The 18,251-nt window shown below is 38.5% G+C and overlaps 2 protein-coding genes across 4 annotated transcripts in view; both read left to right on the top strand.

The window, feature by feature from the left end:
• The window catches only part of HIF1A (hypoxia inducible factor 1 subunit alpha), a 42,456-nt gene extending 41,019 nt beyond the window's left edge, over positions 1–1,437 (top strand). For both annotated transcript variants that reach the window (XM_021701545.2, XM_044918433.1), the window contains exon 15: positions 115–1,437. In XM_021701545.2, the coding sequence (XP_021557220.1) occupies positions 115–266 (152 nt within the window). In that variant the 3' untranslated portion in view covers positions 267–1,437. The remainder of the gene's footprint in view (positions 1–114) is intronic.
• An 11,262-nt stretch (positions 1,438–12,699) lies between these two features.
• Positions 12,700–18,251, top strand: part of SNAPC1 (small nuclear RNA activating complex polypeptide 1) — a 39,677-nt gene continuing 34,125 nt past the window's right edge. For both annotated transcript variants that reach the window (XM_021701427.1, XM_021701428.1), the window contains exons 1-4: positions 12,700–12,923; positions 15,530–15,689; positions 15,844–15,984; positions 16,774–16,878. In XM_021701427.1, the coding sequence (XP_021557102.1) occupies positions 12,796–12,923; positions 15,530–15,689; positions 15,844–15,984; positions 16,774–16,878 (534 nt within the window). In that variant the 5' untranslated portion in view covers positions 12,700–12,795. The remainder of the gene's footprint in view (positions 12,924–15,529; positions 15,690–15,843; positions 15,985–16,773; positions 16,879–18,251) is intronic.

Below are 18,251 nucleotides of genomic sequence, written 5' to 3'. Positions count from 1 at the left end.
TAAAAACCCAGAGCTTGTTTGCTTTATTTTCCTGCAATATCTGTAGCATAATGAATGTTCAATAATATTCATTGACTAGGTGAATGAATACTTATGCATGTCTTTGTTTTTCAGATTTAGCATGTAGACTGCTGGGGCAATCAATGGATGAGAGTGGATTACCACAACTGACCAGTTATGATTGTGAAGTTAATGCTCCTATACAAGGCAGCAGAAACCTACTGCAGGGTGAAGAATTACTCAGAGCTTTGGATCAAGTTAACTGAGCTTTTTCATAATCTCATTCCTTTTTTTGGACACTGGTGGCTCATTACCTAAAGCAGTCTATTTATATTTTCTATATCTAGTTTTAGAAGCCTGGCTACAATACTGCACAAACTTGGTTAGTTCAATCTTGATCCCCTTTCTACTTCATTTACATTAATGCTCTTTTTTAGTACATTCTTTAATGCCAGATCACAGACAGCACGTTTTCACAGTTCCTTGGTATTTAAACCATTACATTGCAGTAGTGTCATTTTTAAAATGCACCTTTTTATTTATTTATTTTGGGCTAGGGAGTTTGTCCCTTATCGAATTATTTTTAATAAGATGCCAATATAATTTTTTTTAAGAAGGCAGTAACCTTTCATCATGATCAGTTTGAAAAATTTTTACTCAGTTTTTTCACATTTTACATAAACAATAATGATTTGCCAGCAGTACATGGTAGCCACAATTGCACAATATATTTTCTTAAAAAAATACCAGCAGTTACTCATGCAATATATTCTGCATTTATAAAACTAGTTTTTAAGAAGAAATTTTTTTTTGGCCTATGAAATTGTTAAACCTGGAACATGACTTTGTTAATCATATAATGATGATTCTTAAATGCTTGTATGGTTTATTATTTAAATGGGTAAAGCCATTTACATGATATAGAAAGATATGCATATATCTGGAAGGTATGTGACATTTATTTGGATAAAATTCTCAATTCAGAGAAATGATCGGATGTTTCTGTAGTCACTTTGCCAGCTCAAAAGAAAACAATATCCTATCTGTAGTTGTGGAAGTTTATGCTAATATTGTGTAATTGATATTAAACCTAAATGTTCTGCCCACCCTGTTGGTATAAAGATATTTTGAGCAGATTGTGAGCAAGAAAAAAAAATCATGCTTTGTTAGCAAAATTGCCTAGTATGTTAATTTGCTCAAAATTTGATGTTTGGTTTTATGCACTTTGTCGCTATTAACATCCTTCTGTTTTCATATAGATTTCAATAATTGAGTAATTTTAGAAGCATTATTTTAGAAATATATAGTTGTCACAGTAAACATCTTGTTTTTCTATGTGCATTGTACAAATTTTTCATTCCTTTTGCTTTTTGTGGTTGGATCTAACACTAACTGTATTGTTTTGTTACATCAAATAAACATCTTCTGTGGACCAGGCCCCCTTTGATCAGCTTTTATGTTAAAATATTTGCTTCAGTGCCTCCAACTCATAAAATTGATTACCAACAATTTAATTATGAAAATTACATCAATAATTATTTCTACATTTATTTTGTCACTTTATACTGTGTCCCTAAAGTCATGTTAAGTAAAATCAAATTATAATGTTCCACTGTAAAAAAATACGCTTTTAGAAAAGAAACTTGTCATTTATAAATTTATGAAGCTATTAAAGCCGATTTTAATGCTTTAATCCCAGGTGAATGGGATGAGTGAAGCAAATCCTGAACATTATAGTTACATAATGTTGTAAGGGCTAGAAGTGCCTCTAAAGATTTCCAATCTATTCCCATTTCATAGATGAAGAAATGTAGACCTCAAATGATAATCGACTTGTCCCAAGTCTTCAAGGTAATAAACGGTACACCAAAGATTTTTTTTTTTTTTTTTTGGTACACTAAAGATTTAAACTTAGGTCTTCTGACTCTGATATGAAACTAGAACAAACTTTGCATTTTTTGTTTTAATGATACTGTATATATTTTTAAAATAGCTTTACTCATTTTTTCCTGTATTTTTTTTTTATGGAATAGCTATATTTCTTTTTTTAAAAAAAATTTTTATTGTTATGTTAATCACCATACATTACATCATTAGTTTTTGATGTAGTGTTCCATGATTCATTGTGCATAACACCCAGTGCTCCATGCAGAACGTGCCCTCCTCAGTACCCACCACCAGGCTAACCCATCCTCCCACCCCCCTCCCCTCTAGAACCCTGTTTGTTTTTCAGAGTCCATCGTCTCTCATGGTTCGTCTACCCCTCCGATTTCCCCCGCTTCATTCTTCCCCTCCCGCTACCTTCTTCTTCTTCTTTTTTTTTTCCTTAACATATATTGCATTATTTGTTTCAGAGGTACAGATCTGAGATTCAACAGTCTTGCACAATTCACAGCGCTCACCATAGCACATACTGTCCCCAGTGTCTATCACCCAGCCACCCCATCCCTCCCACCCCCCCCACTCCAGCAACCCTGAGTTTGTTTCCTGAGATTAAGAATTCTTCATATCAGTGAGGTTATATGATACATGTCTTTCTCTGATTGACTTATTTCGCTATATTTCTTTTCTGATTATAAAAGTAATACATTCTCACTTTAAAAAATTTAGTACAAAAAGATGAATAATCACTGTGAACCTCTGCACCCAGAAATAACAGCAAATGATTTTTATGGACAAATTACAGAGGCAGTGCCAGAGCCTTAGGTCCTGTAACCTGATGTTATGAGAACAAAATATCCTGAACAAAATGAACTAAGCCCCAGATCTTGGGTGGCTGTTTTTCTCTTAGACTGAAAAAATGTTATTACAATTACATGAAAATTTGGGCACAAAAATTTATAATATGAAGACTTACTCCAAGATTTGGGGAGCACATGTATATTTCACTGTAAATACTACAATGTGAAGTGCATCTGCATTTCATTACACATAGTACAGAGATGGTATTTTAGAATAAAATAGTTGCTTCATATTTTCAGGTCAAAATACCAAAAATCCTGCTTATTTTGGTAGCAAATTAGCTCTAGTTGAAAACTAGAAGTGGATTTATAGTTTTCAAATATTAGTAAGTGGTCAGATTATATGTAATGACCGGGAGTCAGAAAATGACTTGTAAGAGCAATGATTTAGAAGAGAAAGTCACTTTAAAGGACAGTAGAACTGGAAGAAAATAAGTACCCACCTCTTGGTCATTCAGAAATTCCCCCCCCCCACACACACACCCCGGAGTGCTTGAAGCTGTTGCAAATAGCAGAACCAGCTCTTCTTCCCAGCACTGTGCCCTCTCTGAGACTCATTTACTTTATAATGCCTTTCTCTGAAGTATAATCCTACTCTAACAACTAGAATTCTATAATAGCTTTTCTCTCCTTATGCATGCCTATCACTTCCCCACTTTTTTGGTGCCACTGTGAGTGAATGATCACAGTATTATTTTCACACCTGAAGAAAGTATGGCAAAGGAATTTAGTGTGTTTTGTTTTGTTCTAAGCCTTATCTTTAACTTTGGAACTAAAAAGAGTTCCACAAAGAGCTTACCACAGCTAAATACAATGGCTTTTAGATTAGGAGTTTAAAATGAATCTGACATCTATTAGGTATATGTTAGACTTTGTGCTAAGCATTTTGCATGTTATCTTACAATCTTCAAAAAACACCTATGAATTAATATTTATATCTCATTTTATAGATGAGGAAACAGTCTTGGGAGAGGTAGCTCAAGGTTCAAAGCATTTGAGCTGGCCATCAGTGACTCCATAGCCCATGGTGCTGAACACCGCAGGGTGCCAGCCAGTTCAGTAGAACATATCCCTTTCCCTGGTAACTGTTTAAATAGCAAACAAGAGAAAACAGTGGGGTGAAGGTAATGATACCAGAGCACATTGAGGGGATGTCCTAAGGGAGAAATGGCAAGACATAAATGGAAATGAGTAAAAATGGTGTTCTACAGTGCTACCGAATTTTGAGTTTGAACTAGAGATTCAGGTGTCTGGTGACGGAGACATTAACTCACAAGTGAAAGAGGTGATTTATGGAAAGCCCGCTAATGAACTATAAAAGGTTATACCAATGTATGATACGGTTCTCCCAGAGCTGTTTGACTTAATGGCATAACAGACATGTTTAAGTCTGTATAACTTTGCAACTATCACTCCAAATAGCTCTTTTCCCCTAAAACCTCTAAAATACAGAAAAGATGAGCTTAAAGTTACTGGCTTTGCATAAACTTAAACACTGAGATTCTAAAAGTTCGGATTTCTAATGTAGCAACATCAGAAACAAGTTGCAAAGAATATGGAATCTTTTTTCTAACAATAGGGTTTTGGTTAAATAAAACCTTTGCTAGCATGTTGCCAACTGTAACCAACAAAAGTGTAAAGAAAAAAATCTTTTACTCAGGTGTTTTGTTTTTTTTTAAGGTCCGCCACTAACCACTCTACTCCTATTTCATCCCTTAAAATAGCGCTGAACCTGTTGTCCCAGATCGTTTTACAGATCGTTGTTCGATCTGTAGAATTTGATACTAATAGTCTCCTTGTACTATAAAAGCTATACCTTACCACAAACCCTCCTATAAAACGCCTTCTGGAGCTTTATTGTGTTCACACTTTTCAGAGGTTTGGACATAATTTTCTTACCTGTAGTGGACGGTTTTATCCAAGACGCTGCCCAGACACCCGATCTCCTTGTACTATTTAATTTCTTTTATTCCCTTGTCTCGGCTCCATGATCCGGGACGGAGAGAAAAGACAGGTGCCTGAGAGCAGCACTGATCAGACAGACCCCTCAGCGGGGAAATAACAAGGATGCGGAAGGGACCGGTCACCCCTTCTATGCCTGGTGCCGCCGGTACTACATGATAAGGATGCGAAACACAAGCCGCTGGGAAAAACTTGCCCAAGCCCCGCCCGCCGCGCTGCAGGCCCCGCCCCGGTACGTGCTCGGGCGCAGCACCGCAGCCCCAGCCCCCGCCCCCGCCCCCGGCTCCGAGGCCGGGTTCGGCCCGTGGGGCTGCTGCTCCCGGCGCCCGCCTACGTGTGAAAGCTCATGTGAGCGGCGCGGCCCCTGCTGCCTCTGCCTGGGCGGGCCGGGTGCGCTGGTGGTCAGCAGCGCCCTTTGTCTTCGCTGATTTGTCCAATTCTGATGTCTGGCCTTTGTCCCAACATCTCTTGGCATGAGATGGTTGGGAGATTCAGGGAATAGAGACCCGATGTGTTGCTGTGGAGCTGTCGGCGGAACTCCCAAATACTTTGGGGTGTGAAGCTGTGCTTTATGGAATAGAAAAGTATCTGAGGTGTCCTAACAGATTGGACCTTGTTTAACTATGTAACAGGTTTTAAAAATTAGTCATCTACTAATCTGCTCAAAAACAGAGGACTCTTTTGGTTATTTAAATAAATTTCCCATGAGGCACTCAAAGATGTAGTTTATTTTAAATAAAGCACTTTGAGATATCCCTGATTAAGTAAATTGGAACTTTAGCTGCCCCAGGTGTTTTGTTTGGTTTTGCTTTTTGTTTGTCGTGTATTTTGAATATTGTGTGCCAGCACCCTATTGAGGCCAGCTATTGAGAATCCTTCGGGAGAAGATAATCTTGTTGGACAGAAGGGAGGTGAGTTTATGGAACACGGAGAAGCCTGGGGCATTAAATTTAATCTCCTGTAATTAGTATGTTAAGATTGTGCAGTTTGTAGTAAAAGTACAAAGAAAGGTATTGTTTAAATTAATAACCTCATGTGCATATCCACAGTTGTCAACATTTTACATTTCATTTTAAATTGCTTCCTTCAGGAAAATTCAATGTTCATGGTTTTTCAAACAGAATATCCAAGAAAGAGTCGCATTTTTAAAAAGTGATCGAGGTGTTTTAAATATGTTTTACTAATAAAAACTGATCTGTAACCTCAATCATCTTGTGTGTTTGTATTTATTGATTTAGAGGGGTGCCACTTAAAGAGAGTGCTACAACTCTTTTGGTCTTATGGATGCTTAATAATCATAAACTGGTGATTCTCCACAGAGCAGAACAGGCTGGGGGGTGGGGTGGGTGGCTGTAATGTTTATCACCAAGGGCAATGTATTTTAAAAAAGTTGAGAAACATCATACATATATATATATAGCCTCACAAGTAGACTAGAACTCTGTTAAGTCAATTCTATTTTTTAGAGATCTTTGAAACATTAAAACATTAAGAAACACTATATAGAGATCCTTTCCAAATATTTCTGGATAATATTTGCTCTTTGAAACAGATTTTTTTTTTAATGGTTCTACACATACCTGCTATGACAAACATAGGAGCTCTGAACAGCTGTGGGGTAAACCATCATAAACTGTTTCCTGATTTCCCAGTCTGCTGATAGAATACTGAAAGCAAAAACAAAAGCATAAACAGAAGTGAGGTATTAACACTACAAATTAGAGAGGAGCCAGAACAGCCTGGGTAGGTGCTATGCCTCCTCCCAGGCAAATTCAACTGCAAACATCTGCCACTCCTGTGAACTTCCATGTCACTACACCTTTAGCTTTCTTCTTCTTCTTTTTTTTTTTTTTAGCTTCCTTGGTCATTTATGCATGTCTCATCTCCCCCAGTAAAGTTCTTAGCTCCTTCCAGCATGATTCCATATGATTCATCTTTGATTGCTCCTTAAAACCTTCCACTCTGCTTGCACAAGGTCAATTCACACATGATTAAAGGTGGGAGAGGATCTCGTGTGACAAGGGGACCAGAGAAGAACTATGATCAGAGAAAGAGAATGGGGAAAACAGGACTATCTTCCAGTCTTCCAGTGAAATCCATTCATTCAGTGAACAATTACTGAGGGTGGAGTGAGTCCAAGGTGTTTGCTATGTTCAGAATGTTTGTTTCCTCTCAACATTCATATGTTGAAACCTAACCTCCAAGATGATACTAGTAGGAAGTGGGGCCTTTGGGCAGTGATTAGGTCATGAGGGTGGAGCCTCATGAAAGGGATTCCTGCCCTTATAATAGAGACCTTTTTTATGAGCCTCCACCCTCATGACCTAATCACTGCCCAAAGGTCCCACTTCCTAAAACTATCATCTTGGAGTTTAGGTTTCAAGATATGAATGTTGATAGCCTCTCCTTGAGAGCTCCATTGCTTCCTTTGGCTGTGTGAGGATTCAATGAGAAGTCAGCCATCTGCAAGTGTAACAGGGTTCTCACCAGCCTCCAGAACTCCAGGAATCAGTGTTTGTTATTTATAAGCTCCCGAATTTATGGTATTTTTCTTAAAGCAGCTTGAACAGACTAGGACAATGTTATTCTAAGACCTGTGGATCATACAAATATTCCAGAATGTGGTGACTACCATCAACAGCCCATTCTATGAGCTACTCACACATTCAACTGTTAATGGGCAAAACATGATTGAAAACTAAATAGAATGTTTATTGGCCATTTAAGATGTTCTGAGTCACCATTACCTTTTCTTTTAATGAATTGTTTCTAGCTTGATAATCTGTATCCAGACTACACTGCTCCCCACAGGAACCTCAAATTTGGCTTCTGAAAAACTAACTGTGCTCCAAATGATTCATCATATGTTCTCCAAATGCCTCCTCCTCCTGCATTCCCTGCTCCGTGTCCCAAACCAATCCCTAGAGGTCACTTGTCACTTACGACCTTATCCACCACATCCAGTCTGACTCAGTTCTTCTTTTTCCTTAAATTTTCACTGTGGAAATTTTGAGTATGTACAAAAGTAAAGAGAATAGTATAATGATGCCCAAGTCTTTGCTATTGGGTTCCCTAGGAAGTAGACTCCGAGATGGAGACTGCAGGTCATGTATTAGTGCTTTAAGAGACAACATGAGAAAGCAAAAAAGCGGAAGTGGGCAGAGGGAGAAACCAAGCTGAGATGCAGTCCCAACAAAGATCTTCAGCAGCCATATGTGGAGCTCTAGACCTGGAATAGTCCTTGAGAGTTGTCCCAAGTTACAGAGAGGGCTGGGGCCTTTACACCCCTACACTGATCAGTCATTGGATGGGGGAGTTATGCCTTTAAATGCATCTCCAGGAAAATGGCAGTATGAGGAGCTCCATGGACTTGTTCCCCAGTGAAACAACTACAACTGGCAAGAATTTTAAAAAAATACCATTTAAAGTTTCTTGAAATTGTCTGAAGAGAATACAGCAGATGAAGAAAATTTTATTTAAGAAAATATACTAAATCTTGGTAAGAACATCAAGAGTTAGTGACACTTGAGCCATGACCTGCTGCCTCCCCCACTCTGCTCAGTATGACAAAAGCTCAACTCCAGGTGGGTGTGGCCAAGAAAGGGCTCCCTCTTCCCCTACATCCCAAAGGGCTATGGTATCTTTCTGGGAGGGCCAGGCAGCCAGCACTTCTCATCCTCTTTAACTTCATGTTGCAAAGGTAAGAGATTGGAGAGATCGGGAACTCCTTTCTTCCTTTCAGACACTATTCATAGGACAGGCTCTATCCCATGTGCAGCAGGCCAAGAGTGGTAGGACCCCAACTGCTTTCACCCCAGCTCACATTTGTAAGCTGGGAGTTCCATGCCAGCAGAGGCAGCCTGAGGAGAATTACTGCCCCCCCCCCCTACAACCCTGCTCTCATTCTGAGAGAAGTGGGTCTCTATCCCCACCCCAGCTCCATAGCAGTGGCTCAGAGATTTTGCCCAGGGGGAGAGAAAGTTCATTAGAACAGAAACTCAGAAGCTCTCCCCACAGGAATGGACTCTATTTGGAAGAGTGTGAGAAGATTCAAATCCAAAGGTGCTGTTAAAAACAGTGTATGTTTTGGTGGTAATTAAGAAGAGGCTGGTAGCTCCATGGCAGCAACAAGTTAAACTGCAGACCAAGGAGTTTACCAGAGAAAGCCAAGGAAAGAGACAACTAAGAGAAGTCCTCTTGGGATCGGAACAGGCCTCAAAGACTACCTCTGCAAAGGATCCTAAATGTAATTGGATTAGACTGTGGAGCAATTCATGCCCCTAGGACACTGTCAAAAGCAATGGAGCAATCAATAGGCAATTACTGGAGCCTAATGGTTGGGTGTGATAACAACAGAGGCCCTTTAACAGAGAGATCTGGAAGAGACAGCCAAAGAAAGCCTTGCTAAAACCACTGTCATCCCAGGTAACTGTGTGCAAAGCCAGGGCTGTACCCTCTGAGTAGCTACTTAAGAGGCTTCACCTGGGGGAAATGGACTTCACTAAAATAGTCCAGCCAGGTCACTAAACAAATAAACAAGGACAAAAAACCAAAAAACAAAAACAATAAGCCCCATGGGAAAGAGGGAGCAATCAGTATTGAGAATTGCTACAATAAGTTATATATACTAACAGTAAATATTTTGGTATCTTGACAACAGGTGCAGAGCCATACAATCGTGTATTGGCTTCAATTAGGCCTGCACATTTGATATATGACAGAAGTGACTTTTTAGACCATTAGGGAAAGGGTGGACTATTCAATCGGAGGTGCAAGGAAATTACACATATGGAAAATACATATACATAGATATATATGGTTATATATATATACATGCAAAAAAGTGAAATTGGATCCTTAACTCATACCATACATAGAAATAATTTTTAGATGGATACAGTGAATTAAAAGTGAAAGGCAATACTTTAAGACTTTTGGAATAAACTTGTGGCAGCAATGTTGGCAATTCAACAAAGATTATGCACCTCTTCCATGGAGTTTTTGTGGGGAAGAGGTTGCCCAGTTAGGGACAACGTTTCCCAGGTTTCTTTGCCTTGGGGTAGGACGATGTGAGTGACTTTTAGATAACAGGATGTGGACTGAAATAATGTACACCAGTGCTTCTTAAACTGTCTGTGGTAATGGACAATTTGTCTCCAATTTATTATGGATCAATACTTTTGTAAACGAAAACAGAAATAAATTACCAGAAAATTGATATTTAAAAAGTCAGACCAAATGCAAGCCTGTTTTTTATTTAGAATTAACAGACAAAATTACTTTGCCAGATTGCTGTTAAAAGTTTACAAATACTTATTCTTAATTTCTGTACTACTAAGTGATGGAGAGGTATAAATAGTTTGTGGACCAGCAGAGGTTAGCAGACCACCCGTTGAGTGTACACCACTCCTAGGCATGGCTCATAAAAATCTCTCAGGCAATCTTTCACATTCTTTCTTCCTCTGTCTACAGACTAGATGTTGATGCTCCGGGTGACTTTAAAAAACAATGGCTGAAGATGGCAGAGACTTCACCAGTCTGGGTCCCTGGATGACTTCTCGGAGTAGAACCCTTCCTGCCCCAGCTTCCCATTAATGTGAAAAAAATTTTTTTCTTTTGTGTTAAGCTACTGAGCATTTAAGTTTATTAAGTCTACTACTGGCATTAGCTCAGCTAATAATGAAATATAGGGAACATATTTACAGACAAAAGTCCTTATTGGAAAAGATTTAAAAACTGACTACACTAAAAATAAGAATCTCTGTACATCAAAAATCACCATAAAGATAGTAAACAAAAACAAATCAGACTGGGGAAAGATATTTATAATACATATAACATACACCAGTTTAGTATTCAAAATATATAAGGTGATCCTACCAATCAACTGAAAAAGGTGAACAACCCAATTGAAACATGGACAAAATATATGAACAGGCATTTCATAGTAGAGGGAATAGGAAAAAAATTAGAATTTAAGAAGATGCACAACCACGTTGATAATCAGAAAAATGCATATTAAGACCACAATTAGATACCAAGTTTTTGAGATGATATGGCTGAATTTGGAACTGCCATACACTGAGAGTGAAGTGAAAATCAGTTCAACCGTGCTAGAACAACAATTTAACATTCTTTTAAAGTTTCACACTTGCACCCATTATCATCTAACAATTCTACTGTACGTTGTATACACTGCTGTAAGATGTAAGCAGAATTGCCAACTTTGGCAAACAAAAATAAAGGACCTCCTTTAAAATACAGTTAAACTGTGCTTAAGATAAACAATAAGTAATTTTTAAAATTTTATCTGCAATTCAAATATAATTTGGCCTCATCTACTTTATCTGGCAATCCTACAGATAAGAAGAGCCATGTACAAAAGTGTTCATAGCAGCATTGTTTATAATAGTAAAATCTAGAACCCACCTAAATTTGCAGAGAGGAAATAATGGATAAACTATGTATTCACACAACAGAACATTAGACAGCAGTGAAAATAAACTACAGCTATGAATAAATCTTAGAAACATTATTTAATGTAAAAAATAATTCAGGGGCGCCTGGGTGGCTGAGTGGTTAAGTGTCTGCCTTCGGCTCAGGTCATAATCCCAGAGTCCTTGGATCAGCCCGCATCAGGCTCCCTGCTCCGTGGGAAGCCTGCTTCTCCCTCTCCCACTTCCCCTGCTTGTGTTCTCTCTCTCGCTGTGTCTCTCTCTGTGAAATAAGTAAATAAATAAATAAATCTTTAAAAAAATTAAAAAATAATTCAAAGACCATGTATTAGAAATTGCAAAAAAAAAAAAAAGAAAAGTAAAAAAAATAAAAGAAAGGGGAGTGGTGCCTGGCTGGCTCAGTTGGTAAAGCATGCTATTCTTGAGCTCTAAGCCATGAGTTCAAGTCCCAAGTTGGGACTTAAAAAAAAAAAATTGCAAATACCATTTTCATAAGACTCAAAACCAACCACAACTAAACAATATAGTGTCCATACACATGTCATAAAGTATATACAAGAGAAGGAGAAGCAAAACAAGGTAGTTGTTAACTAAGGTAGTGGTAGAGGCAGAATAGGTTAGAGGAGGAGTTCACAGATTAATGTGACAGAGTTGGTAGTGTTCCTGTTCTGCACAGGTAGAAGGTACACGTGTATTCGTTTCATCGCTATGCTTCTTACCTCAGATATGTTACATAAGGTTTTACATAAGGTTTTGTGTATACATAAAATATTACATAAAATTTAAAAAATAGATCGACAATCAGGAACGTTACGTGAGTTGAACAGATCTACGGACAGATCATCTAATGCTATTATATTGGGATACCACTCCTAAAGAATAAATATAGCATGCCCTGCAATCTGAAAATGGTGAAAAGTACAAAATATAGCTCCGTATCTAGCTCCAGGGAGAAGCTCAGAGGTGGAGTGCACAGAGAGCCAATTAAGCCAAATAATCAATAAATATAAATAAATACTTTCGGCTAAGTACTGTGTTAGATTATTATGAGCATAGGGGGTGGGTGGTGGCGGGGAGATGTTCACAAGTTTCTCAACTTGTGGTTGCAAAAGACTGCTACGGTTACAACGAGAGACACATTAAGCACTATATTATGTGGCTGTGGACTCTGACAGAATGAGTCCAGTCCATTCCTCCTAGTAAACCGTCTTTAGATCCTGTTTCCACCAGGAGGTAGGTTGAAGATGGGGAACTGTTCTTGCCTAGTCACACTAGGGTCACTTTAAAGGAAAGTGATAGTAAGGGTAAAGCCAATTAACACAAGCTAGCCTAATGCAGACCTAAAATCCTTCTTGGGCTCACAGGACACTTGAGACATAAACCTCTTCAATGAAATTTAAAGGACTGACCTTAGCTCCCTGCTAAGGAGAGCTGAGCAGGTAAAAACGACAGGCATCCACGCATGCGCAGTAAGAAAACCTCGGCTCGCGCGAGTCCGGCTGGAGGCGGAGCTAACGGGGCCGGATAATACGTCACGGAGCGCAAGTGCGTCGCGTGTAGGGGGTGGAAGGTCGGGCCCTGGTTTCCTCGGCGACGGCGGCGGGCTGGTTGGCGCGTTTTGTGTGGGCTTTGCAGGCATGGGGACTCCTCCAGGCCTGCAGACTGACTGCGAGGCGCTGCTCAGCCGCTTCCAGGAGACGGATAGTGTGCGTTTCGAGGATTTCACGGAGCTCTGGAGGAGTATGAAGTTCGGGACCATCTTCTGGTGGGTGTTTCTACTCCGCTGCCCTCCCCTCTCCCTGGTCGGGGGAGGCATCGCAGCCCCTGGGAAAGGCTGAGAAAGGCGGCAGTCTCAGAACGCTGCCCCCAGCTCTCCTGGGCCTTCTTCCTGGGCACTTTCATTGGTTTCGGCTGCAGCCTCCAGGCGAATGTTACTCCTGCCTGGCCGTCGTTCTAAACCCTCCTCTCCCACCTCCTCTGCCTCATCTGGCCTCATCCTGCCCATCCCCCATCATTTGCCTTCCTCCATGCTTTATCCTCCATGTTTAAAAACAAAACAAACACCTAAGCAAGGACAAACCCCTGCACGACCGAATTCATTTTTCATACAACAACCAAAGTTGTCTTTCAGAAGTGCACGTTTGATCCTGTCCCTCCCCTGCTTACCACTCCAGTGGTTTCCGGTGCCCTTAGGATAAAGCTCAAATTCCCTAATACGCACGGCAAGACGCTCTCTGACTGGCCTCAGCCCATCTCAGCTTTATCTGCCGTTCCATCCTCCATGCACGCAATTGCTCCATTCTGCCTATGGCCTTCTTCAGGCGTTTCCAAAGCCTGGAGCTTTCCCCCAGCTCTTTCTGCCAGGCCACCTTTTTCTTCACTCAGTTTTAACCTCAGATGACAGTTCTTTAGGAAAGCCTTCCTTTCCCCTTCTAGAGTTAAGTAAGGCGTTCCTCTAGAGTTAAGCAAGGCGTTCATACTCTGTTTTTCCGAGAGCACTCTGCTTATTTTATCTGTGGACTTACTACCACAGGTTATTGTAAAGTATAGTATAGTAGTTAAGAGCAGATTACTGAGTCCCACTGCCTGATTTTGAATCAGAGTCCACAGAGTAACTTAACTTTGGGGAACTCACTTGCCTGAGCTTCCATATCTGTAGAATGGAGATAACAGTGATAATACATCCATATTGTAGGTCTGAGAGTTCAATGAGCTAATAGATGTTAGGTGCACTCTAAGTACTCCATAAGTATTCATTACTATTATTATTGCTTTAAAATTTTCCCTCCACTCCATAGAGCTCTGAGGACAGTGACTGTATGAATTTGGTATCCATTAGCATAACATATATAATATTGCAAAAGCTAAATAATTGGCTGAATGAGTTCTTGTGATTAAAACTCTATGTTTTCCTGAAGAAAAAATAAAAGTTCTCTTTTTTGTCTTAATATAATAATTACTTATGTAGTTTGTACATTGCATGGTTTGAGGATAGAGAGCTATTTGTTGTACAGTTAATGAAAAGAAAGGAACTAATTTTTTAAAAAGACTTTATTTATTAGAGAGCACGAGGGGAGAGGGAGAATCAGGCTCCCCTCGGGGCTCTATCCTAGGATCCCAGAATCATGATCTGAGCCGAAGGCAGACACTTAACCCACTGAGCCACCCAGGCACCCTGGAAAGGAACTAATTTTTTTTTTAAAAGATTTTATTTATTTGACAGAGAGAGCACAAGCAGGAGTGCGGCAGGGAGAGGGAGAAGCAGGCTCCCCCACAGAGCAGGGAGCCCGATGTGGGGCTCGATCCCAAGACCCTGCTATCATGACCTGAGCCAAAGGCAGTAGCTTAACCAACTAAGCCACCCAGGCGCCCCAGGAACTAATTTTTTAATGGCTACTAAATGTGATGTGATTATAGCTTAATGTATTTAATCCATAGAACAACTCTGAAAAGCAGGTATATAATTACCCTTGTTTTATAAAAGGGGAAATTGAGGCTTAAGGAGGTTAAGTAATCTTCATGATCACACAGCTAGTAGGTGGTAGAGCAGATATTGAAACCTATATGTCTGCCTGTATCCAAAACCCATGGTCTTTCAGTGCATTTCCCCTGAAAAGTGGCAGTTAAGGAAAATTTTGCTGGGGTTACTTCAATATTTAGCTAATGAGGAAAAACTAAAATGAGAAATAAAGTAGGGACTACTTGAGTAGTGATGTTATTTCTTTAGAAATTGCTTTGGTTACTAATACCACAGTAGGTATTTTGCATTCTTTTAGTATATTTATTATTTGAAGAGCCCAGGCTTTGGGAGTATAGGGCGATCTGCTTTTCTACTCTGCTCCTTCTTTACTTTGGTGAGCTTTACCCTGCAGAATTGGGAGGAGGGCAAGGGTTAGGTTGTATTGTGGTTCTCTAACTTTTTCATCTAGGTGTCTCAAAGACAAATGAGGTGTAGGGTGAATCCCTGAGAGTATTGGGGAAAATCTCCATTATATATTAAAATGCATGTAATTTTTTTATTTTATTCTGTAATATAACCATGATTATTTTAATATGTTAATTGTTTAAATTATTTTGTTAATATGTTAAATGTTTAAAATTCTTACCCGGGAATAATTTGTAACCCCTCCCTTTTTGCTCCCCAATTCAGCAAGTAAAGTTGATGCTTTACAAAGAGCATTATGTTTACCTAGTGTATGTCTGTGCCTCAGGGTGAGAAGCACAGCAGAAAATTAGATCATGCTTGATCACGAAAGGATCAGATGTGGAATGCCCCTTCAGTTTCTAGCAGCTTCTAGGATATACCTCTTCTAATTTTTGTTCATTACTTATTTACTTAGAGTCATAATATATTTTCTCTTTGTTTTCTAGTGGTAGAATGAGAAATTTAGAAAAGAACATGTTTACAAAAGAAGCACTGACTTTGGCTTGGCAATATTTTTTACCTCCATACACCTTCCAGATCAGAGTTGGTGCTTTGTATCTGCTGTATGGATTATATAACACCCAACTGTGTCAGCCAAAACAAAAGGTAATACTTGTTTTCCCTCAGCAAAATAGGAAATAGGTACAATATTTTTACAACCAACTGATTTTAAGAGGAATGCCAGTGTTTCAAAATTATAATACATTTCTGAAAAAAGATTTACCTTTAGTAATTTTTTTTTTACTCTTCTTGTTTGTAGATTAGAGTTGCCCTGAAGGATTGGGATGAAGTTTTAAAATTTCAGCAAGATTTGATAAATGCGCAACATTTTGATGCAGCATATATTTTTAGGAAACTACGACTAGACAAAGCATTTCACTTTACAGCAATGCCCAAATTGGTATGTTGTCTAAAATAGATCGTTTTTCAAAATGAGAATTTATGCTTCATTGTTTATAAAGTACCTCAGTCTCCATATGTAATTTCTAATACTTGTAGAAAGGTTTCTTAAAATAGGAGAAAATGCTTTCTGATTACTTTTTTTTTTTTAAACAAAAATTTAGTCTCTGCTTTTAAATGCAGTGTGTTTCTAAATGTTATTAAATTGTTAGAAGAGGAAATTAGATTTGGCATCTGCCATTTGCTTATTTCTTTATTCAGACATCAGGTTACTGAAAGAGGACCAAGGAATTTTATTTTATTTTATTTTATTTTATTTTTTTAAAGATTTTATTTATTTATTTGACAGAGAGAGACACAGTGAGAAAGGGACACAAGCAGGGGGAGTGGAAGAGGGAAAAGCAGGCTTCCCGCCAAGCAGGGAGCCCGATGCGGGGCTCGATCCCAGGACGCTGGGATCATGACCTGAGCCGAAGGCAGGCGCTTAACGACTGAGCCACCCAGGCGCCCTGGACCAAGGAATTTTAATGTCAGTTGTTGAAAAGTTGAAACTTCCACTAATAAAATATATTTCTTCAGTCTTAATGACAGTTGAGACACTAGATTAAAAGAGCATTAAGTCCTGATGCTGGTTCTGACATCAGCTGGCAAATCATGTGACTTGTCTGAATATCATCTGAATTTATAAGCATGTGGCATGTCATCTTAAAGGTTATTATAAAAGTCTAATAGTCTTTGGAAAATGTATTATCTAAAGAATATCCCTTAAAAGACATTCATTATCGTATAGCTATCATATAGGATGAAGAAGAAAATTCAGCGAGCTCAAGTTACAGAAGAATTTAAGGACCCGAATGATCGTGTAATGAAACTTATCACTTCTGATGTATTAGAGGTAAATTTGTTTTTTATGCCCTTGAAATTTAAAAAAAATTGTTTTATTGTTAACTATATATTGAAATTAGATCCTTCATCTATGGGATACTGAAATTTTTCTAATGATTTTAACCTACCATAGAATGCTTATTGTTCCTCCAAAGTATCAGAAATAATACATCGTAAATATATGAAAATTTATGGAATAAATCTTGAAACTCAGTGAGAAGCAAAAAGATGTAGAAGACTGTACTTAGACTCAGGATATTTAGATTCAAATACTGAAACCACCATTTGTATTTGACTTTAGATAGGTCATAAAAAAAGAATTTAAAGTGACTTTATTTTTATTTTTTAATATTATGTATTCATTTCCTAAGTTCCTTTTTATAATGTTTATTTAAAACCCATTGAAAACAGTGAGGCTATTCTGATAAAACAAAAATTTGAAATCAAGAATTACAGATAAGAGCAGCTTTACCTACTAATGTATTTTGGTATTTTATTTCAGTTGTTCAGTATTGAGAAAAAAAAAAATCTTCCTTCACATGGATCATTAGTGAGACTCAATAGAATTTTACATACATGGAAAAGCACTGCCCTGAGGTTAAAACAAAACCCTTTCAGGACTGACTACAGCCTTGTAATCTACGATATATTCAAATTTCAAAAGAATGGATATATCTATACCTAAAGAGAGAAAAAGTTCTCATGAGCGAGTGAGTCTAACCAGGTAGCAGCCTTGGTCAGGTTTTTTAATTTCTTTGAGACTTAGTTTCCCCCTCTTTAATATTAGGATTACCATCCTTATTTGTTATTATTTGTTAAACTTCAAGTTTAAATTTAGGCTTAGGGTAAGGAGTCAGTTAGGAGAGGTTATACGGAAGAAGGAGATGCAGGGTTCCTGCTGTAGAGGAGGTAGGCAGTCTGTGATTGAAACGCACTGGAGAGATTACCTTGAGCAGGAGAAGGCATAATTCTTTTGAAACTTGGAGAAAGGAGGTGAAAATGGATTCATATGATTTGTTGTGAAGAAGAAAAGTAGAAGGCAAACAGACCTGATAGTCTAAATTTTAAGAGAGGGCATTGGGCGTCCAAGGAATTGAGAATAGAGAAAGTTTGGAAAAGCCATGGTGAAGAACAAAAGGTTTGGGGATACCAGAAAGGATTTGCCAGGAAGTACTGAGGTTAAATCATAAAGAGGCAGAGGATGTTTTAGAACAGCAAGACATTACATTGTTCTTATCTGTATTCTTCTAATGAAAAAGATGATTTGAATCCAATTGATTATAATTTTTGGTTGTGGACTAATGTGGTAGAATGTTAATTTTTTTTCAACATACCTTCTTAAACATGCTTTTTGTTTTTTTTTTTTTTTTTTTTTTTTTTTTT

The sequence above is a fragment of the Neomonachus schauinslandi genome, chromosome 9 (genome assembly GCF_002201575.2).
Source record: "Neomonachus schauinslandi chromosome 9, ASM220157v2, whole genome shotgun sequence".
Lineage (NCBI taxonomy): Eukaryota > Metazoa > Chordata > Mammalia > Carnivora > Phocidae > Neomonachus > Neomonachus schauinslandi.
Note: the sequence above shows the minus strand (reverse complement) of the source record. Positions and strands in the feature narration are given on the sequence as shown.